The following is a 25,247-nucleotide window of genomic DNA, read 5'->3' on the forward strand; positions in this document are numbered from 1 at the left end:
CTATGGAAGGCAACACGAAAGATTAACAGACCACAACTCTCTAATCCGCCTATCCGGGCCAGTAACGGACGATGGGCTAAAAGTAACAACGAAAAAGCTACAGTCTTTGCCAAATACCTGGAGGAAGTGTTCCAACCACATGCCCAAAACAACAACTCTGATGCAGAAGATAATATTCAATTGTATTTAGAATATCCATACCAACTAGAAGCACCGTTGGAGAAATTCACAGCCAAACAAGTTTTCAACAAAATCCAAACAGATATGAATCCGAAAAAGTCCCCAGGGTTCGACTTAATCACTGCAAGAATTTTAAAAGAACTTCCTAAGAAAGGAGTGCAATATTTGACACAGATTTTTAACGCAATCTTAAGAATTGGTTACTATCCCCTTTTATGGAAAGTGGCACAAATCATCTTAATACCCAAGCCAGGCAAGCCTGTAGAAGAAATTAAGTCCTATAGACCTATCAGTCTACTTTCGATGTCAAAGGTTTTTGAAAAACTCTTACTAGACAGATTACAGCCAATCCTCGTGGAAAAGCAGCTAATACCCAACCACCAGTTTGGATTTAGACAACAACATGCTACCACCGAGAAAATTCATCGAGTTTGCAATTCCATAAACAAAGCCTTAGAAGAGAAGCAATACTGCTCTGCAGCCTTTTTGGATGTCTCGCAGGCTTTTGATAAAGTCTGGCACACTGGTCTGCTATACAAAATAAGAAAAGTCCTTCCTCTCAACTACTTTCTAATCCTCAAGTCATATCTCTCCGACCGCCATTTCCTTGTAAAAGTTAAAGATCAGTGCACTAACTTATATCCAATCAAAGCTGGAGTACCTCAGGGTAGTGTCCTTGGACCAGTTCTCTACCTACTCTACACAGCAGATCTTCCTACAAGCCAAAACATCATCACAGCCACATATGCAGATGACACAGCGATCATTGCAGCTCACTCAAACCCGTACATCGCTTCGCAACTGCTCCAGACAAATCTCGACAGAATAAATATCTGGTTACAAACATGGCGAATTAAAGTAAACGAAAGCAAGTCAGTACATATAACGTTCACTAATCGAAAAGATACGTGCCCAACCGTCTCATTAAATAATCAAGTACTACAACAAAAGGATGATGTAAAATACCTAGGTATGCACTTGGACCGCAGATTAACGTGGAAGAAACACATATTCACTAAAAGAAAACAGTTGGGTCTAAAACTCAATAAAATGTACTGGCTGATAGGAAAAAGGTCACAACTGAGTTTGTACAATAAACTTTTAGTATACAAGGCAGTGATTAAGCCAATATGGAGCTATGATATCCAACTGTGGGGATCTGCGTCGAGATCCAATATCGACATCCTGGAGAGATTCCAATCGAAAACCTTGCGCATTATCACAAATGCACCGTGGTACATGCCCAATGAACATATCAATCGTGATCTCCAAATGAAGACAGTCAAAGAAGAAATTGCCAGTTACGCCCAAAAATACGACATCCGACTACAAAACCACCCCAACAGGCTAGCGAAGAACCTCATGAGACCCCAGGCAAACAGAAGGCTAAAGCGCCACACTCCAAGCGATCTACGAACAAGATTTTAAATTTTCAAAAATATTTTATTTATTAGAGTTTTATTTATAGGGTTTTATTTATTAGTCACAAATAATTTTGTTAAGTACTAAAATTATGATTTCATAGCTTATTGTCACTGGACAGTCTCCTGCAAGTCTCTTTTAATTGTTAAACAATTTACTTATTGTAATCATTATTACAGATTGTAAATAAATGGGATGTTAAAAAAAAAGTCCACTTTAACTTTATTAATATAAAACCGAGCGTAAGAAATTTTATTTGACCCCTCCGTGGCTCAGTGGTAAGAGCGCCTGCCTTTGGATCGAAAAAATCCGAAAGCGTCAGAAATTTTTCATTTATTATAAATTGTTGAATGAATATAGTTTCTGTCCTTGTGGGATCGGTACTCACCGGAGGGACCGCAGACGTTCGGATACAATTAGCGTCTCTTTGCAAAGACAATGACGTCGACTTTGCAAAGTGACAAGACACTTACTCAACATACACACTACACATGACACGAATACTCATGTTGTGACTGGCCGAATGACATAAAGTCCATGCCAATATAAACAAAAAAAAAAAGAAATTTTATAAACTTTGGAAAATAGCATTTCAAAAAAAGTACTGTAAGTATGCTGTATTTTTTATTTTTTCTCAAAAAATAAAACAATTTTATTTTAAAATATATATTTTATATTGACACATAAAAAAATTAATTATTTTTGAATCAAAACTTTTGCAGCCATCATATCGGCTTCTTCTGAGGACGGCTTTTGAAATTTTGACCTTTTCTTTCCCTTTTTAATTTTTTTCGTTGGAAAAAATTTCCTCTGAGGGATAATTTTTTTATTGGAGGGTATTCTGGATGTGGATGGAAAACCCAAATTGATATCTTTTTGATTTCTTATAGCATCTATGGTGGGTTTTATCGGGACTACAATTTTTTGTACAGCCTTTAATTCTTCGAAAGAAACTAAACACTTAGTACAACGATTCATTTTCTACTTACAACAAAAAGAACACTGAAAATAAAACAAAAGTTTAACCACACTTAAAAGTTTTAGAACTTCACACCACAGAATCAAGTTACTCAAATTTTCAAACACCTCACCTGACACAGTTGCCCGATTTCACCAACGATACCTAAATATTTAAGAATTACCTAGTTTAGGTACTTCCTAACTGATTTCACCATACGATAAGAATTGCCTAAACCGCTTAAGCATTACCTTACGTTAGGATACGGATTTCGATCTCCCTAATCTTTAGGTATTACTTATCGTTGACAGTCAGGTTATATTTTTACAATTTTGACTAATGTACTTGTGACGTTTGTCAATAATTTGCTTCTTACCTTAATTGTTCTGTTATTCTGTAATATTAGGTGTATTAGTATATCTGTGGCAAACTGGGTTTATCTAATGCCATCCCCTCTTTGTGAACACACACACAGGTGTATTAGTTGTAATTTTGTATTTTCTTTTATACTATTAGGGCCGGTTGTTCGAACGCTAATCAACAATGATCACTATCAAATATTTAATTACTGTCACAACTGTCAATGTCAACTTTGGTTGGGTTGCTGAAAACGTAATTGCTTATAATTATGAGATTAGTTAATCAATTAACATACCAATTATTAACATAATTGATTAACTAATTTCATAATTTTAATCAATAATTATGTTTTCAGCAACCCAATCAAAGTTGACATTGACAGTTGTGACAGTAATTAAATATTTGATAATGATCATTTTTGATGAGCGTTCGAACAACCGGCCCTTAATATAATATGTGTTGGGAAGTATAGAAAATCCTTTGGAGTTTTTACAGGTCTGTTGACAAAATTATGTAGTCTACCTACTACCTAACAAACTAGTGTTTGTTGTGTTTCAAAAACCCATTCATGATATAACTAAAAGTGTGTCATTAAAAAATTAATAATAGAAAGGAATTTTCAACCTATTATTGATTTTAAAATTATTTCATGATTTGCTAAAAATCACCAGATTGTTATGAGTATGCGCAGTAACGAAAAATATGTTACTGCGCATAATTTTGCGCATGCGCATACGCGTAACCATTCGAGAACGGCTTGAACGGTAATAATATGAAGGGTTGGAACAAACCTAATAAAACAATTAGAATAAAAGTAAAACGATTTTTTTTGTAAAATATAATGTAAAATGTAGGTGTTCATTTTTATGAGAGGTACTGAAAATCCCGACAACAATGTAGATTATTTAAAACTTAACGTTTTATGTCTTAAACTTGGCCTGACAGATCACCCTCGTCGAGCGGGGTGTTATACAAAATTCGTTTGTTGAAAACCTAGTAATTTTGCTCATGCTACCAAAATTTTAATACAAATTAAAATTGAAAAAATAGTTCCTAATAACCTTTAAGATTTTAGATGATCAAACCAACACAAAACGTGACAAAACACAAAATACAAAGAACAGTAATCACTTAAAACTCTACAGCTGACTAGCTGACACAAGAAAGATAAAACTGATAAATTTAAAATTGATATGTTCATATCACGATTGTTAATATTAACAACTGAACTGGTTTGTTATAAAACCAAGACATAAATTATTGGAAGTGCATGAACACCCGCAAGAGTAGTGTAAACTTCGGGAAATCCCCGGTTCGGGTTGAACACCACATGCAGAGGCGGATCATTTTATATTACAAATTAGACTTTTTGTATGATATGAATATTAGGCAATTCTTAATAACGAATAACAAACATATAATCGTACTTTTTAAATAAAAAAAAATTATAATATAGATAAGGTAAAAAAATCACCAGATATTAAGCTTTTTAAAAAAGTTTTCACTATATCACCAAATGGGTTAAAAAATCACCAAATCTGGTGAATTTTCACCAGACCTGGCAACATTGTACGGAGGCCTCCGTGAGGTTAAGGAGGCTCAGGAGGCTGTGCTTTATGCCATAAAATCAAAGAGAAGAAGAACAAAACCTTCTTTTAGCTTAACCTTAACCTAAAATTTTGCTTTTATTTTGACTAAATGAGATTCTAAAAATATTGCTTTTATGAAAAAGCTGCTATATAATTATAATATAGAATATAATTATTAAACGAACATGGATGCCTGGAATTCAAAATTTTTACCATATCCAGCAATTTCTACATTTAAAGCTGTGAATCTTGATCTAGGTATGATACTATATTTATATTTGTTATTAACAATGTATAATAGTTTGCATAAAAATATGGAATATGTTTTTTTATTGTTAAAAATTTATTTATTTATTGACGGGATACTACCCAATTTAAATATATACATAAAATATTACAATATTTATTATCTAGTGATACATTAAACATAAATAATTATAGTGAATATGACAAAAATTGGCGATGCAGCCATATAGAAAAAACAAATATTAAATAAGATAAAGCACATAACAATATAAATCACCTAAATTACAAACATTTTTTACAAATTGTCTACAATTGTGTTCAGAAGCGCACAGCAACAAATCGAAGTCAGAATGATTTCCATTCAGAATGATTCTACTCAGTGGAGAATGCCTACCAAAGTTGCAGTGATGAAATTTATTTGCAAAATTCTTTTTAATGTACCTAGTTATACTTACCAAGTACAGGGTGTTTGGTAAAGAATGGGCCATAACTTAACCTCAGGTTACTGAGGTTAAAATATGCTGATTTAAGCTAACTTACCTTAGTACAAAGTTTATAATAACCGAAATACAGGGTGTCAAAGTTAAACTTTTTTTTTATTATTGAATATTTCCTGACAGGTATGAGATAACAACATGCAATTTGGTATGTGGGGGTTTTTGGGTCGAGAAAACTAAATTCCCTACCAAAAATTATGTATTGCCTAGAGGGTGCCACGTATGCCATTCAGCACTCATTTATTACGTTCAATTTTTTTTATCCCTCACTCTGTATAATTTTGACATTAGAATGTTTATTCTCCTATTAGTTTTACTTAAAAAAGGTATACTTCTTTCATCTCCCTAAAATCAACCGTTTTCGAGATAAACGCATTTTAAATCTGCAATACACCATCATTTTTAGCATAATATCATTGTAGTTACACCCGAAAAATAACTTAAAACCATAAAATTATCCAAAAATGTATCACAAATTTCTTCAAATGGAATTTGCTATGGAATGACATACATTTGAGAACAGGCACAATTATTATGGTTTTAAGTTATCTTCCGGGTGGAACTACAATGATATTATGCTAAAAATGATGGTGTATCGCAGATTTAAAATGCATTTATCTCGAAAACGGTTGAGTTTAGGGAGATGAAAGAAGTATACCTTTTTTAAGTAAAACTAATAGTAGAATAATAATTTAAATGTCAAAATTACACCGAGTGAGGGATAAAAAAAAATTGAATGTAATAAATGAGTGCCGAAAGGCGTATGTGGCGCCCTCTGGGCAATACATAATTTTTGGTAGGCAATTTAGTTTTCTCTTTTCTCGACCCAAAAAACCCCCACATACCAAATTTCATGTTGTTATCTCATACCTGTCAGGAAATATTCAATAATAAATAAAAAAAAGTTTAACTTTGACACCCTGTATCTCGGTTATTACAAACTTTGTACTAAGGTAAGTAAGCTTAAATCGGCCTATTTTAACCTCAGGAACCTGAGGTTAAGCTATGGCCCATTCTTTACCAAACACCCTAGCCTTTTCTACCTTGATTATTTTTTTCCTTTATGTATGCAACTATATTTCTATTATGTTTACATAATCCTTTACATTAATTATTCATTTATGATTCAAGGTGTTATTGATAACACTTTGACTGTGTCACGTATCCCCAAGGGCATGTGTGTAATTGTTCAACTATGCTGCAGCAAAATTTGTCAAAAACGTCACATCGTGCGGTAGTAATAAAAAGGATATTTGTATGACATGAACACATGCCATAAATATGCAGCATGTGACGCATTGACAGAATACACTATAAATTATCTCTGGGGGCATGTGAAGCAAGAACTAGTATATTAATAGGCCTGGATCCTGTGTACCAAAAAAAGTTTATTAACTGTCATCTGTGAACCATCTGTGATATAGATGCCAATCAAGTTCATTTATTTATTTTTTTCATCAGCGAACCCATTTTACAAAATAATTAGGTATAATTTAAAACATACAATTGAAGACCCCGGTGCAAACATCGGCTACGTGCAGTTCTTATAGTTTTGAGAAAAATGAAAAAAAACGTTTCACATAGTTTTATAACATTTAATAATTTTATATTTTCTGTGGAAAACAGAAATCAAAGGCTTTTATATGTAGTACTTTTTAAATTTGAATTTTTGAAAATAAAGTTAAAATTTTTTTTTTAAATTTCCATGTGGACGGTTTTTGCTCCCACAATCTAAAAAAACTGAAAATTTAAGGAAAAGACTAAAATATCAAGTAGGTAAATACAAAAAATAGTAGTACAGTAGAACCCCGAAAATCCGAACTAATTGGGAGGGACAGCCTGTTCGGATTCCGAAAAGTTCGGATTATCCGAAAGTTAGCCTAACTAGTAATTCAAAGCTTTCATTGTCGTTCATTTTAAGTCGCAAAAGGTTCTCGCAAGAGTTTGGACAATATTTTTGGACTCAAGTTGACTACGAGAAGACCGAGGTAAATTTATGTTTAACCTTTATAAGCACTACATATAAAGTACGTACAGTAGAGCGTCGATAATCCGAACTAATTGGTACAGGGGTAGTTCGGATTATCAAATTGTTCGGATTATCGAACATATGTTCAAAATACATACAAAGCTCATAAACATAGTACATAATATGTACATACGTTTTAGTTACAAGGAATAAAACACCTGCATAATAAACAGATATATTGTATGTATTTCTGCATAAACAAAACAAAAATCCGCGGTCATATTTTGCCCATATTATCATATATTAACTCCAAAAATTCGGTCCGTGATCATATTTTTTAATTTTATAATTTTTTTTTGCGTTCGGATTAGCGATCGTTCGGATTACCAGGGTTCGGATTATCGACGCTCTACTGTATTTATTTTTAAGAAATTTTAAATGTCGAAGTCCCACTAATCCTACATTGTTCAATTTTCTGGTTATACTCTGTATAATAAACATGTTCTTAAGTTTTTGTCTTGAATTTTTTAATTTTTTTCACCTTCGTTTGGTTCAGATTAGCGGGGTTTGGATTTTCGGGGTTCTACTGTATATTTTAAAGTAACACATTACAAAAATTATGTGATTTTTACATAAAATACAAAATGGTGGGTAAATATAGTGTATTTTAGTCATAATCACTATCTGCATCAATTTGTTCTCGTGTAATAGCGTCGAAAAAGGGAAGATAAGCAGGAGGTACATATTTTTTTACTATTGGTATAATACTGTTGTATTTCTTTGATTTAAGTGCGAGTTTTTCTTTATATGCCAATGGATTATCCAAGTATTTAGGTCTATGAATGTACCTGGGTTTTTAAATAAAGGGTAACAGGTTACACTAGTAGATGGTGTAAAAGATAAATATAGAACTGTAATAAATAAATTTTAAAAAAAGTCACAACAACAAAGTTACTATTGTTAAGAAGGTTTAATATTACCCAAGGTTGAGAAATACGAAACTATCGAGGGAAATACAAATTTTCCACAAATTGAGTTATCAACACTATGACACTGATATCGAGGGGTTCGAGCGAAAACCCGATAGCTAACAAAACCATTGTTAATCGCGATTAAAGATTTTTGGAAGTTTGAAGAAGATTTAAAATCGTCATAGGAAGTTTTATCAAATATTTGTTATATCCAAATGGTAGAGAATTTAATATTTAGTTAGAATGATTTATTTAAGTTTAATTTATAAAAACGTCTTTACAAAAAAAAAATAAAACGTGATATTTATCGGGTTTTACCTCGTTGGATGAGTATAACATTTGACTTTATTGGTTTTTATTTTTAATTTTTTTAATTATAAAATAAAAGTTAAATATATATTATTCCAACAAAAATAAATAAATCTGCATTCTTTTTAGAAAATTAAAAGGTAAAATGTGTTTTCTTCCGATTCTTCTCACATCATTACGTCTGGAACTCGATCTACGATATAATTACCGGTTATAAAATTTGTTATTCAAGCATGCAACTCTTCCGGAAAATATTTTCTTGACACATCTTTATCAAGTCGGTTTTTTTTTGCTTCACTTATTGGAAAGATACTTTTATACAACTTTGGTAAATTGCCCGGAGTTGGTAAGTGTATGGTTGCTTTTTGGGATGAAATTTGTTTTAGCCTTTTAGGCCGTAGAGTAGGAGTTTTTTTTTTTAATTAAAACCAATATCTTCTGACATTTTTATTAATTGGTTTCCGTTTTCCGCTATTGTCCTCTTTGTAATATCATCCAGTATAGAATCACTGTTAGCTACAGCATTTATTATATCATTTGAGAATATACACAGCGTTTTTTAAAAAACTTTTGTCACACTGAAATTCATTCATGGTAAGTTAGTGGAAAGAAACATTTCTTACTAAATGTTCGTTCCTTTCTTTGGGAAGTTTTAGGGACAAGTCTTGTCCTAATTAGTTTAACAGTTACCTATATTGTACAAAATAAAAAATTTTCTAGACTAAACTACTACTACTAGATTCCAGTAATTTCTACAGAGTTTCAATAGTCTTCAGACAACTTTTCAGTATTTGCTGTGGTACCTTGATTTGCTGTGGTACCTTGGAAGCTCCGAGTTTGTTTTTCATTATAAATATAGCCCCATTCTAACCGCTTTTTTTTTTTGTTTTCGTGATATTCAATTGTCAATTTACGCCATCTTTTACTGGGTTTTCGCAGGAAAAAAGTGTGCTGAAATTTAATAAACTATCATATTCTAAAATTCTTTATCGGATTTTCGCTTGAATATATTTTGTCAAAATGAACAATTTTGTAATCTTCATCTCCGATAAAATTAATTACCAGTTTTTAACTTAAAAAATATTTCTAATAAAGTTGGTAACTTTACACAGGAAAAATAAGATAAATGATTCTAGCGGATTCTCATATTATGAATAAATATGTACAACAAAGTATTTTTATCAGTAAAGGTATACCGGATGGTGAATTGGAACATGGGCCATAGGAAACTCAATGTAAAATTCTAAACTGTTGAATTCCTGCTTCCCTAATTATTTTACATCAAAAGTCATAAGAAACTATTTGTAAAGAATTGAAATCTGTATTGAAAACAACTGTTAATATTGTTCTACGAACAATAATTATTTAAAATTTTGTAAAAATATAATACAATTTTCAGAGAAATACGCCAAAGTAACGCCACACACAGTGCAATAATGTGTATAGGATTGCATTCGGTGACAATGAATTTATTATACAGTGCGTCCATAAAGTAACGCATAAATTCATTATTTCGTAAACCGGCTACTTTAAGGAAAAATCCCAACACAGGTCGATTTTTATTTTTAATTTCCGATTTTTTGGCATATATTTCATACTAGTGATGTCATCCATCTGGGCGCGATGACGTAATCGATAATTTTTTTAATGAGAATAGGGGTCATGTGATAGCTCATTTAAAAGGGTATTCAATTCTCTATTCCATAATATAAACATTAACATAATTATTTATACATGGTGTTCAAAAAAACATTTTTTTAATTAAAATAATTGAGACAAAAAGAAGAATGTATGTAATTTATCTAATTTATAATACGTTTTAATATTGTCAGAAAACAGGAAAAAAGTGTTTATTTGACAAATAATTATTGTTTTTCGCTTAAATTCAATGTTAAAGCTGTCCCGCACTTGCCTCTTGCCAGTTTGAACATTTCGTTTAAGCGAAAATCAATGTTTATTTGTCAAATAATTTTTTTTTCTGTTTTCTGACAGTAGTAAAACGCATTTTGAATTAAATAAATTACATACATTCTTCTTTTTGTCTCAATTATTTTAATTTAAAAAATGTTTTTTGAACACTCTGTATAAATAATTATGTTAATGTTTACATTATTGAATGGAGAATTGAATACACTTTCAAATGAGCTATCACATGACCCCTATTCTTATTTAAAAAAAATCATCGATTACGTCATCACGCCCAGACGGATGGCGTCACTAGTATGATATATATTCCAAAAAAACATAATTTAAAAATAAAAATCGACCTGTTTCGGGATTTTTCATTAAAGTCGTCGGTTTACGAAATAACGAATTTATGCATTACTTTATGGACGCACTGTATTAACAATTTGAACTGTCAATTTCTATATTTATTTTATCATTTATTGTTTAAAACACAATAAAGTTGATCAGATACCCTCAGTTAAGGAGAAAGTATTAATAATAAAGATATTTTCTTCAGCCAATAGTGTGCTCGACTGTCAGTTAAATAGTAACGTGTGGCCTAACATGCCCACACATACCTACTGCGGTAAATACATTATATTTTTCAAAATTTTGGAATGTGTTTAAATCGTAGAACAATTGTAACTTCTGTTTTTAATCCAGATTTCAATCCTCTACAAATAACTTCTCATGACTTTTGATGTAACATAATTAGGAAAGCAGGAATTCAACAGTTTAAACTTTACATTGAGTTTCCTATGGCCCGTTTTCCGATTCACCACCCTGTATTTCGGGTTGGTGTTATTTGAAAATATGAGCTAACGGTTTTTACCATGTTTGGTTTTTATTAGTTATTGTGCTTAAAAATGTTAATATCAAATAATAGCATTTACCAGTGGTAGGAGACGTGTTTTTACTACAGCAGAAATAAAAATACCGGATTTCATAATTTTGGTATTTATGGGGTTTTCGCTCGAACCCCTCGATATATTTGTCTTTGTCTGGGGACCCAAAAGTCAGTATAATAACTGTTCTTTATTTAACTGAAATATTATATATATTTTTAAAATCTTTTTATATACTTGGCTTGGTTGGTGTCACGGACTCCGCAAATTTTGTAATCCATTTTAAAAATAGTTCTAGGCTACCTAGACACCTGAAATTTTCAGGATAGCTTAGAACTAGCTAACAATGCAATATTTAACTGCTATTATACAGGGTGATTAATTATTAGTGGGGTGAAGCTCCGTAGATTCGTTATAGTAATAGATAGCGATAATACTTAATAACAAAAATTGTAGCGAACTTTGAGCTCCACATTACAAAATTAGCTAGAATGTTACAGGGTGTTCGATAAAATAGTGGCAGACCAAACTTATGTTTTTTTTTTTTTAAATAGAACACCCTGTATTTTATTTTATATTCGTAATCCTCATAACTTTTCGATTACAAAAATATAAAGGTTTGGTATGTTATACGGGATATTTATAAAGTTATAACCAATTTTATATGAAAATCGTAACAAGTTTAACTACCTGTATAAATAAAAGCAAGCACAAGGTCAATGGTTTATTGACGTCATATTTTTTTATTTATTGTCAAAATTTTCGTAAATGTTTGTTTTGCTAATTTTGTTTATATTTAATACAGGGTGAGACAAAACGCAAGTACATTATTTTCTCAGTAATTTTAAATATAGGTCTGGATCCCGCGTATGAAAAAAAAGTTGATTAATAGCAAGCTGAAAATTTGTTAATAGCTTAAGGGTGTCTAGTCGGATAAACTTTGATATATGGGAACACTGGAACAGGGGCAGTTTTAATTGTGGAACAGGTTAAAAATTTGGAACGGTCACACCACGAAAACGGCACATTTATTTTGTCCGACAGAACAGACTTAAACTCTCCAAACAGAGATTAAACTCTCATGCAAAAATCAGACTGCTATTTATCACCTGTCATAATTTCTGTCATTTGACATATTCTAAATGTTCCACTCATTAAAACGCCCATTTGGTGATAAATAGCAGTCTGATTTTTACATGAGAGTTTAATCTCTGTTCGGAGAGTTTAAGTCTGTTCTGTCGGACAAAATAAATGTGCCGTTTTTGTGGTGTGACCGTTCCAAATGTTTAACCTGTTCCACAATTAAAACTGCCCCTGTTCCAGTGTTCCCATATATCAAAGTTTATCCATCTAGACGCCCTTAAGCTATTAACAAATTTTCAGCTTGCTATTAATCAACTTTTTTTTCATACGCGGGATCCAGACCTAATAGAATACCCTGTATTTTATATCATTATCGAAAAGTACCATTACCATACTATAATTTTTGCATAATATTCCCTATGTGTAAATTTATTAGTTTTCGAGATATTTTCATTTTTCAGAGCAAAATTATTAATAATTACGGGTCTAAATCTTTCCAAATTTTAAGTAAGCCATGACTGAATAATTGTCTAAAACTTACAATTTACGATTATTGATTATCAATATGTAATCAAAGTTGGCTACAATTTTTGTTATTAACTTTTATTACTATCTATTACTTATAATGGATCTACAAAGCTTTACTGACCAATCACGCTGTATGGATAAATCATTTTTTTTTTAATTTCAAACTATTTTAAAAATGTGACTACTGCAATGATATTTTAAAGTACGTTAATAAATCGATATCTACAAGTTGATGGTGCCTAAGTGGCATTAGACTGCAGATCGAGAGGTCCCCAGTTGGAACCCGGCTGTTGCGTATCTTTTTTTACTTGTTTTAATAAATAATTAAAACTTTATATACTTAAAATTATATATCCCATTTTAAACAACAGTGGTATTTGGTATTTTAAAAAATACTATTTTATACTAGTGTAATTTTTGGAAACATAATTATAAATAACAGTTAATACATCTACTAAAAATTTATATTTTATATGTTAATTATTCTTTTCAAATATGTTGTGCCCTACATAAATATGTACATGTACAATAACAAAACCGTGATATTATAAAAAGTACTTTTTCTACTCTATGTCATATTATGTATAAGTTTTTAGTTTGTGAAAACTGTCATTATAGATAGCAGTGCGTGAAGGATTTAAAGTGTGCGTGAAGTAACAATGTATTTTAAATGGGATTTACTTTTTCGCACTGTTTTTAACTTTCGCGTTGTCATGGTCGCAATCCTTATCTTTCGCGTTGTCATGGTGATGACAGTATGACCAATGAATTACAACAAAAGTTTTGACAGTTTTGTGGTTTGAAAGTAGTTAGAATTTTTAAATGTCAAAGTTCTAAAAATTGTAGAATAGAAATGAATTCCAGTGACGAAGAGTTACAGTTTTTATATTTGTTTATCGTAGATAAAATATTGTATGAAACTGTACGTGAAGTACTTTTTGCGAACTTACGCGATTTATAGCACTCACTCCGTTGTCGCTCGTACTCTAAATATCGCGTGCGTTCGCAAAAAGCATACTTAACGAACTGTTTCATAAAATAACTATTTTTATTAGAGTATAATTTTTGGAATTTTAAGCATTTTATCGTTAAATCGTTTATCGTTAAATAATTTTATATTCTTGTAAATAATAAAAAGGTTTTATTATAAAAAAGTTCTTTTTTATAAAAGTGTAATTATTTATAAATATAAAACCAAATAAACTTTATTGATAGATAAATAAAACTTTATTGATTTATAAAACCAAATAAACAATAAAAGCAAATAAATCAAAAAACTGTTCATTGAAAAAGTTATAAACGTCAAAATTCATAAGCTATCAAAGACATTGTCTTTTACATTCAATATTGTTTATCCTTGTTATTGTGATTTCTATGGAGAAGCGGCTTAATTTTGCGATACGAATTTCTGTGAGTTAAAAAGAGAACCAGTATAAAAAGTAGTTCGTGAATAATTCTGTGCATGGGAAAAGTTAGAGTGAACGTACTATATAAAAGTAGTACCTAGACCTCCCAGTGATTTATTGGCAATTTTTTTTTCAGATTTAGATGGTTTAACCAATATATGCCATGAGTTCAAGGGATTTTTTAAGAAGGATAGACACATGGAAGCAGAATATTTGGTGTTATCAAGAATAGTTTATCGAATGAAACAGAAGTTTCGTACATCCAAGGATTTTAAATATTTAGAAAGAATTTACAAGTGTCTTAAAGTCTATTTTAATATGAATCTTGCACAATACGTAGACAGATTTTCAGAACTTATTCCAAGAAGATATAAACCAGATACTCGTTTACCATCCAGAAATTTGCTAGATTATATACTTATTCGAGTACAGGGTGCTACAAAATTACTAGAAAAAATGGTGGATTTATGTAAGGAGGCTGCAGACCTTTTACTTGTTAGAATTAAAATTGGACAATTTTGGAAACTTGCCTTGATTGTGTATAGTATTGTCTCGAGGATATATATTTTAGCCAAATTTACAGTAAATCAGCTATGTGAATTCTACAAAAAGTTGATAGGGTTCTCCAAAATGCTTTTACCGTCAAAGAAGTGGTTGCCGCAAGGTTATATACTACCAGATGATCTCAAAGAATGGTTGAATATCAGTTGGCTGGATGATGATATTCAGATAATCGAGCATTCCCTACCAACTTCGGAGATCATGAAATTTTTCGATTTGGTAGATGATGATAGCGATATAGAGTTTTGTGATGAATATATTTTAATACAAGAAAAGGACGATAAAGATCTAGAAGTAATAACACCAGTTACTACATTTAAAATAGAGGATGATGATGATGATCCAGGAGTTGTCATAGAAATAGATGATATTGCGCCTCCCGTTAAAAAAAGAAAAAGGATAATGTCCAAAACCAATCGAAACGACAAGAAAGGACGATTTAAAACAAAGAAGCAGAAACGGAAGCGTAAATCAGGATATTTTGATGATAGTACCTAATTAATTATTCAAGATACTTTGATGTTATTAAATGAATTATTAAAATTATGTACGTTTTAAAGCATTGATTAACCATTGACGAATCTGACACAAAATCTCTTTTAGAAAGTAATCCTATACAATAAAGAAGCAGGAATTATCAAATCCATTTAGAACATTTTACAAATAACTCTTGTCAGTGACAGAATCTTCGGTTTAGATTTTCCTCGAAAAATTTACGACGAGTTCTTACATCAAACAATATTAAACTTTTTCAATTAAATTTTTTACAAATTTCAAGAAAACGGCGAATAAAACTTTTGAAATGTTTTTTAGGGTCAAAGAAAAATATGTAAAAATATAAATGTTTAAATAAAAAAAAGAGCGTAGTACTTGCTTGGCAGTGCCGACAGAAGTGAATACTTCTTTGGATTTGATTCGATTTTATTTATTTGATTTAATTTTAGTTAATGTTATATAGTTTTATTTCATTTAATTTTATATAATCCTATTTAATTTTATTGAGTTTTATTTAATTTTACTTATTTCATATAATTTTATTTAATTTAATTAAATTTTTTTAATTTCATTTAATCTTACAGTGGGTGATCATATTATTAGAGCCACCTCAGAAAATTTTACTTTTGTTTAATAATGGTATGTACGTTTTTTCTTTATACAGTCCACGTTGCCTTTGAAACTTTAGAAATGGATGCTATGTTTCTGTTGGAGTGATTAGTATTGAATATTAAAGTTTGTATTTCTGCTATTTTCCTTGGTGAGATGTCTTTGGATTTCCCATGATGTTCTGGTACAACTACTGTAACGAACGCGCAATTTTTACTAAATTCACAAAATATAGTATAGGACTGTCAGAATATCACTAGAGAGCAATGGAAACTCACAAAGTTTATTATAACTCTAAACACCAAGAATACAAAATAATAGACACACGAGTTGCAAGCTAGGCTGGGCAGCACTGACAAGCAATGGCATCTGAGTCATGTTGCCACAGTTTATTAGCTGGCTCTAATAATACAGTGCGGTGGAATAAGTGTTGCCCCCTCCCCCTGTTAACTTGTTTATTTTAAGAATATAAGCAAAACGCTCGGACAAGTCGATTTTTAAACTAATCGTAGTATATCATAGCATCAACGTTTCGAACTTTACGCAATCCCTCTTCAGGTGACAGGCATAACTTTGATTTTTTTAAATGGTAAAGTACATCATGTGACACCTCATTTAACAGCTTTTAAAATACTGATTTCAAAAATGTATAATACTTTAATCCTTTTTGAGATCGCAGGCCCAAAATTTCGGTCGAACTCTTTTTAAACGCATTTATTTTTTTCGAATTCTGAGAAAACTAATAAGTATTTTTGAAAAATTTAAACGCAGAATGAAAGATTAGATTATTACCGAGGGCTGAAAGTCCCTTAGAATAAACAAAAAGGTTCTTTTGAATGATATATTTGAAATTAAAAATCACACTAAATTTTCTCTTTTTTCCACCAGTGCGACTTATTAAAATAAACATTATAGGAGTTCTCAGGGACTTTGGACCATCGAAAATACTGTAATATTTCATTCTGCGTTTAAATTTTTCAAAAATATTTATTAGTTTTTTCAGGATTCGAAAAAAACGATTGCATTTAGAAAGAATTCGACCGAAATTTTGCGCCTACGCTCCAAACAGTATTAAAGTGTTATACATTTTTGAACTCAGTATTTTAAGAGCTTTTAAATGAGGTGTCACATGATGTACTTTCCCATTAAAAAAAATCAAAGTTATGGGTGTCACCTGAAGAGGGATCGCGTAAAGTTCGAAACGTTGATGCTATAATATACTATGGTTAGTTTAAAAATCGACCTGTCCGAGGGTTTTGCTTATATTCTTAAAATAAACAAGTTAACAGGGGGGGGGGGGGCAACACTTATTCCACCGCACTGTATGATCACCCACTGTATATCATTTTATTCAATTTGTTTTATTCTATTTCATACAAATATTTTAAAATCAAAATTAACCAAATCAATCCGGTCGTCTCAAGTTGTTATATAAAAAAATATATTATATAAAATTATAATAAGTCTATATGTATGTATATTAGGAACAGTATACCGCAAGGTTATTGCACGCATCTTGATTTTTCTAATGACGCCAAATAGGATTTCATTCCTGAGCAAAAACATCACAACAAGCGATAAGAAGTATTCACTTCAAAACCACGTGTGTCGCATATTTTTTGAAAAAATAAATCCACACCGAAGGGTTGAAACAGCCCCGAACCCTACCAAGTATACACTTCGCCAAGAAATTATAAAATTCTTTATTATTCTTTAACAATATTCCTGTAATAATATTGTTGCTAGAGAGGTAAATTGTCTCGTATGCCGAGCGTACCAATAAACTGTATTTGACTAATTGCGGGCAAATTCCTGTAGCGCGTTGCATTTCCACCAAACAACATAGTGTAGGAAACAGAGGTTGAACCTTGCAAAATGGACACAAGTCCGGTTTTATTTTTTTTTTCTGTTATATCAAGAGGTGCTTATTATAGGACTAACTTTTTCTGAAAAAATTTCGCCCCGGAACCCCCCTTTTTACCCCTTTATAGGGGGTAATTTGTGGTTTTTGCGAAACGTAGCCCTTCCTGTACCTTTTACAAAAAATTTTTTTTATAGAAATATGAAGAGGACTATATTTGCTACGATTTATTTCCCGACAGTATATGTCTCTCATCCACCGTTTAGCGGGGGTGGCGCCCCAAAGTTGACAAGTTTTTAAAAAAGATGTTTTTTAAAAAAACTATTTTTCCCTAACTGTAACGGAAATTAAGAAGAAATCCTGCGGCAATTATTCACAAATAAGTGACTGATTTTTTGGTATAGGTTTCACTTAAGGGTAATTGCCCTATTTTTAATTACAGGGTGTTACATTTTAAAAAACCCCTTTTTACAGCATCTGAACCGTTTATGCTAGCGTAAAAAGACTTTCAGCGATTACCCATGTACTGGTGCTATTTACAAATTTGTATAATGCACCCCCATTTTTTCCCCGGAAACACCGCAAAAAATAGAAGAATTAACAAATAAAGTGATTTTCTTGGAATCCTTCACACACAATGCCCTTTATTAATATGCTTCATACATCATTTTTTTCACGTTATTATTACCCATGCACGGACACCAAAAGCGATTTCCTAGTGCAACCCCTGTAGCCAAAAAAAAATAAATAAAATGGGGGTTGAATTTTTTTTTTTGCTTTTTGATCCATATGGGTATATGCTTCATCAATAGTGCTTTTCAAAAATATATATGGTTATTGCAACATCCCTGCGGAAACCACCCCTATCCTTGAAAATATACTGCAGAAACTACCCCTATCCCTTGGCGAGGATGTTTTTACGATTTTCTCATTACCTATGCATTATTTTTAAACAAAACTTATACAAGGTTAAAGACCACTATTTGCTCTAAAAATTAGATCCTATTAATTTTTTTCGTATAAGCAACCGTTACGGCACAGTGGCGCCGTAAACCTCATATATGCTTTGGCGGGCTCCAGTTTTTGTTTTTTTTTCGTCATCTGTTCGTTTTATTGATAAAGTACTTATGTAAAATAAAACAACACAGTGTAACCTACAAATTATGACCTATACACATTTTACAATCTTTGCGCCCCAAAGCCACAGTGGTGGCCCAAAATCAATGTTTGCATATTTTCGCCACCTACACGCATTTTATTGCATTAATGCTACCTTAATAGCACAATATTTACCCTTAAGTGGTCGCTAAGCAGTGGCGGATCCAGGGAGGGGTGATGTGGGTGATCCCCTTCGCCCCTCTCAAACAGCATCGCTAAGCATCTCTAAACAGCTCTCCAGCATCGTTAAGAGGGGGGTGCCAATTGGCTAAATTTCTATAAAAATAAAAGAATATTTTTATAATCTTTGAATATAATATCACTTGGTTTGAGAGGGGGGGAGTGATCACCCCTCCCTGGATCCGCCACTGCTTAGCGACCACCTAAGGGTAAATATTGTGCTATTAAGGTAGCATTAATGCAATAAAATGCGTGTAGGTGGCGAAAATATGCAAAAATTGATTTTGGGCCAACACAGCGCTTTAGGGCGCAAAGATTGTAAAATGTGCATAGGTCATAATTTGTACGTTACACTGTGTTGTTTTATTTTACATAAGTACTTTATCAATAAAACGAGCAGATGACGAAAAAAAAAACAAAAACTGGAGCCCGCCAAAGCATATATGAGGTTTACGGCGCCACTGTGCCGTAACGGTTGCATATACGAAAAAAATGAATAGAACCTAATTTTTAGAGTAAATAGTGGTCTCTAACCTTGTATAAGTTTTGTTTAAAAATAATGCATAGGTAATGAGAAAATCGTAAAAACATGCTCGGCAAGGGATAGGGGTAGTTTCTGCAGTATATTTTCAAGGATAGGGGTGGTTTCCGCAGGGATGTTGCAATAACCTTATATATTTTTGAAAAGCACTATTGATGAAGCATATGCCCATATGGATCAAAAAGCAAAAAAAAAATTCAACCCCCATTTTATTTATTTTTTTTTGGCTACAGGGGTTGCACTAGGAAATCGCTTTTGGTGTCCGTGCATGGGTAATAATAACGTGCACAAAATGATATATGAAGCATATTAATAAAGTACATTGTGTGTGAAGGATTTCAAGAAAATCACTTTATTTATTAATTCTTCTATTTTTTGGGGTGGTTCCGGGGAAAAATGGGGGTGCATTATACAAATTTGTAAATACCACCAGTATATGGGTAATCGCTGAAAGTCTTTTTACTCTAGCATAAACGGTTCAGATGGTATAAAAAGGGGTTTTTTAAAATGTAACACCCTGTAATTAAAAATAGGGCAATTACCCTTAAGTAAAACCTATACCAAAAAATCAGTCACTTATTTGTGAATAATTGCCGCAGGATTTCTTCTTAATTTCCGTTACAGTTAGGGAAAAATATATATTTTTTAAAAACTTGTCAACTTTGGGCCGCCACTCCCGCTAAACGGTGGATGATAGACATATGCTGTCGGGAAATAAATCGTAGAAAGTATAGTTCTCTTCATATTTCTATAAAAAAAATTTTGTAAAAGGTACAGGAAGGGCTACGTTCCGCAAAAACCACAAATTACCCCCTTTAAAGGGGTGAAAAGAGGGGTTCCGGGGCGAAATTTTTTCAGAAAAAGTTAGTCTTATAATAAGCACCCCTTGATATAACAGAAAAAAAATAAAACCGGACTTGTGTCCATTTTGCAAGGTTCAACCTCTGTTTCCTACACTAACAACAAAAATTACGAACTTAATTAAAACTTAAAATAATAAATCTACTAATTTTCACACCAAACCAGACACTTTTTGACTGTTGATTCGACATTTATCAAATTGTTAATTTCTCATAGCCTACTTAAGTCAATTAAGCCTAAATTTAGGCTTGTTTATTAAACTAAGCAGAAAAGGAGGATATATTGATGAAAAAAAATGGCTAGTTGTTAAAGTAACTAACATTTTTATTATCCAACAAAAGCGAATGAATCAAAAAACAAAATGTTAAGAAAACCTGAGGCTATAGTTGGGATTTAATTTCAGGATTTTATAAATGCTAGAATATTCCACAGGGTGTTTTAACTTTGAGAGAAACACAGTATGATTGTTACACCCAGTATACAATGCCATTTATCTGTCTAGCAACCACATTATGACAGCTTTATTCTTAAAGAATACGGTTATAACAAAAAAAATCACTCATATCGGACAGCAGGTTTAGGAAATTCGAGACATCAAAAATGCCAAAATTTTAAGATGGTGCGTTAACTTCTTGTATAAGTGTATAAAATTCGAAATCTGTACTTATGCAGTTTTACCATAAAAACATGTGTCGTACCATATATTTTGAAATAATTGAATTGCTTTTGAAAAAATATCACCCTTATAGGGTTGAAACCACCCCGAAGCCAGCCAATCTTAGAAAATTTGGAATCCGTATTTAGTTTTACAATAAAAACATGTGTCAAAACTTAATTTTTTGGAAAAACTGACCAAGTCAACCAATATATTATATATGATTAACCGCCCCGAAAACCAGTCATTAATAGAAAATTCGTAATCTATATTTAGTTTTAGTATAAAAACATGTACCGCACTATATTTTTTGAAAAATTGAACAAATCACCCCTATAGGCTAAAACGACCCAAAACCCAGTCAATAATATAAAATTTGGGATCTATATTATTGAAATCACCTGAAACCAGTCAAACAATAGAATATCAATAATAAAAAAAAATTTAAAAATCATTGAAAACACTCTCGTCAAAGAAAAGCGTGGCGCGTCTTCATCGAATAAACGGTTTTCGCCCCACGCTTTTCTTTAACGAATGTGTTTTCAATGATGTTTTCATTTTTTTTTATTTTTTGCTTTTTAGTTGATTTTTTGATAATATTTTTAATTTTAGTCACTCGTAACTAAAAAAAAGAGCTTAAAAATTTTTTTTCATATTTTTTTATTTTTTACTTTTTAGTCTTATACTTCTCAAACATTAAAATATATCGTCATGTTTATTAAAATATGTATAAAACATATGATGTGCTAACATGAAAAGTGGTCGGAATCGGCAAAAACTTTGAAACTTTATTTTTTATTTATGAAGCATAACGTAAACAATTAATGTAAAAAGTGAAATTATGTATAGTTCATATCATTAGCTACAATCCGTAAAAGTTTCAAGTTTTTACATTGTAAAAAACAAGAGAATTTAAGCATTTTCCATTAAAATCATTTTTTTATTTAAACATTTAATAAACTTAAAAATATTTGTTATTGACTATTCGTGTATTGTTCTCGCGAATACATATATCTGCAAATTTTTATTCATTTGCATTGGAGAAAAGGCAGTCAAATTAACGTCCAAAGTTTTGACGCAAACTATTAAACTAAATAAAAGCGTTTAATAATAAACAATTTGGGATCTGTACTTAGTTTACTAAGAAAGTTAAAGTAAGTGTATACATATGTTTATTAAAGTATACCGCAAGGTTACTTCACGTGTCGAGATTTTTCGAATAACGCTAAATAGCATTTTAGGCCCGTCCAAAACACCATAGCAAGCGATAAGAAGTATTCACGTAAAAAAATGTGTTGTTTAACTGCAAAGGTTATGGAATGGTATCGTCACAAAATTATTTGCAGCAGATAATCCCCATTGGGAAAGTGCAAAAGCCAGTACATACTCTCAAACAATCCCTTTCTGATACAGAATACTAAACTAGCGAATACATGCTTCTCTTATACCACTTATATAGTTATACCTACCTGAATCATGATTTACAACGTTTATACAATGTAAATTATGATTCCGGAGTGCTCCTAGTAACATTCAACGTGTCTTGGTTTGTTTATTTCTAGTGCATCTTTATTGTGATTGTAGTATAGTATTTATGGTTTATAGGGAACAGATGAAGAGAGAATATAGAGAGAAAGATAAAGAAGTTAAAAAAAGTGCGAGAAACGACAAAAGACAATATAACGAAGAACTGTTAATAGAAGCAGAAACAGCAGCAAAAAACAACGACATGGGAACTCTATATAAAACGACGAAAAAACTAAGCTCGCGCGGAAAAATGAACGTTGAGCATGTAAAAGACAAAAACGGGAAAATATTGAAGAATGAAAAGGAAATAGTTGAGAGATGGATCGAACATTTTAGAGAAGTATGTGCCAACAGAATAATAGAACACGAAATGGAAAATGAAGAAATAAAGGAAGAACTAAGCTTCACCGAAAATCGGAATTCATAAAAAAAGAAGTAAGTAAAGCAATACAACAGCTGAAAAGAGGGAAAGCAGCTGGAATAGATAACATTACCACACAACTACTGAAAGCAGATAGAGAAACATCGGAAGAAATCCTGTATGTACTAATAAACAGAATATGGCAGGAGGAGAGAATACCTGATGATTGGAAAAAAAGGTATAATTGTAAAGATACCCAAGAAGGGAGATCAAACGAATTGCAACAATTGGAGGGCAACAACACTACTTTCTACAGTGAGCAAAGTCATGACAAGGATGATACTAGAAAGAATGAAAGAAACTATAGACCAGTTGTTAAGACCACACCAAGCGGGCTTCAGAAGTAATAAAGCATGCACAGATCATATTAACACATTAAGAAACATTGTAGAACAAACAATAGAATGGCAGAGCAAAATCTATATAAATTTCATTGACTTTACGACAAGCCTTTGACCGGATTAACAGAGAAAAAATGTGGGAAATATTAAAGAGATATGGAATTCCATTAAAATACATAAGAATTATCAAAATGTTCTATGAAAACTATACCGCACAAATCATGCACAATGGGAAACTCACAGAACCAATCAACATAGACAGTGGAGTCAGACAGGGGTGTATTCTATCTCCAACCATATTTTTGATCTTAATCGACTGGGTCATGAAGAAGGCAACGAAAAATAAAACAGGAATTAGATGGAATGCTTTCGGTCAGCTTGAAGATCTAGACTTTGCAGATGATATATGTCTGGTGTCCGAAAAAAGACAACATATGCAGAAAAAAAAACAGAAAAGGTGACAAAAGAAGCAAGAAAAATAGGACTAGAGATTAACACAAGAAAAACCAAACTTATGAAGATAAATACGGAAAGAGAAATGGGTATATTCATTGAAGGAGAAGAAGTAGAAAATGTACAGAAGTTTTGCTATCTGGGAAGCATAATTGACGCTAGCGGTGTCATATAAAGCCCAAAAAAGTTATATATTATGCTGAAGAAAACATGGGAGTCCAATAAATTAACAACCAAAATAAAAAACAGGATATTTAATACAATTGTAAAGAGCATTTTGCTATATGCAGCAGAAACTTGGAAAATAGAGAAAAAGATTATACAAAAGGTTCAAACATTTGTAAATAGATGCCTTAGACGAATATTGCAAATATATTGGCCAAATCGGATAAGTAACAAGGAACTTTGAAGAAAAACTAATCAAGAGCCGATAGCCAAAACGATAAATAGACGCAAATGGAAGTTTATTGGACACACATTAAGGAAAAATGAAGATGATATAACCAAACAAGCCCTGGATTACCAACCAACTGGAAAAAGAAAACAAGGCAGACCAATGACATCATCATCAATCATCATCATCAATTGGCTCTACAACTCTATGTGAGTCTTGGCCGCGTTTACTATTTCCCTCCATTGTTGTCGGTCCTGAGCAGCTATTTCCCATTGCTGTACTCCCATTTTGCGTAGATCGCTGGCTACTGCGTCCTTCCATCTCTTTCTTGTGCGACCAACTGACCTTTTTCCATCGGGCCTTTCCCAGAATGTGGCGTTTAGAAGTCTTTCGTCACTTGATCTTAGTACGTGACCCGCCCATCGTATTCTGTTTTATTTAATGTAGCGTACTATGTTTTCATCTCCGTATATTGTCTGGAGTTCATCATTGTGTCTTCTTCTCCATTCTCCTGTTGTCTCTTCTCTGCAAGGCCCATAGATAGTCCGCAGTATGACATCCTGGAAACCAAGACCAATGACATCCTGGAAAAGAAATATTACCAGAGAGCTAGAAGACAATGGGTTAACATGGAAAGAAGTGAAAGCCCTGGCCAGAAACAGAGATGAATGGAGGGGACTGTAGAGGCCCTATGTTCCAAATGGAATCAAGAGGAGTAAAGTAAAGTAAGTAGGTACATATAGTATTTACTGAAAAGAATATTTTATGAAACAGATTCAAGCTGTAGGTACCTACAGCTCTCACTCTTTCTAAGGGGAACAATCATCCCAGATACCTACAGTTTTTAAACGATTGAGCTCTGTTATCGGGCCATTTTCGT

The 25,247-nt window shown here is 32.0% G+C and overlaps 1 protein-coding gene across 1 annotated transcript; it reads left to right on the plus strand.

Moving 5' to 3' along the window:
- The first annotated feature begins 4,543 nt into the window (after nt 1-4,543).
- On the plus strand, nt 4,544-15,430 carry LOC126878786 (nucleolus and neural progenitor protein-like). Its single transcript, XM_050641681.1, has 2 exons — nt 4,544-4,767; nt 14,447-15,430. The coding sequence occupies exons 1-2, from the start codon at nt 4,695-4,697 to the stop codon at nt 15,367-15,369; spliced, it is 996 nt and encodes a 331-aa protein (XP_050497638.1). The 5' UTR covers nt 4,544-4,694; the 3' UTR covers nt 15,370-15,430.
- The last annotated feature ends 9,817 nt before the right edge of the window (nt 15,431-25,247 follow it).

The sequence above is a fragment of the Diabrotica virgifera genome, chromosome 1, assembly GCF_917563875.1.
Source record: "Diabrotica virgifera virgifera chromosome 1, PGI_DIABVI_V3a".
Lineage (NCBI taxonomy): Eukaryota > Metazoa > Arthropoda > Insecta > Coleoptera > Chrysomelidae > Diabrotica > Diabrotica virgifera.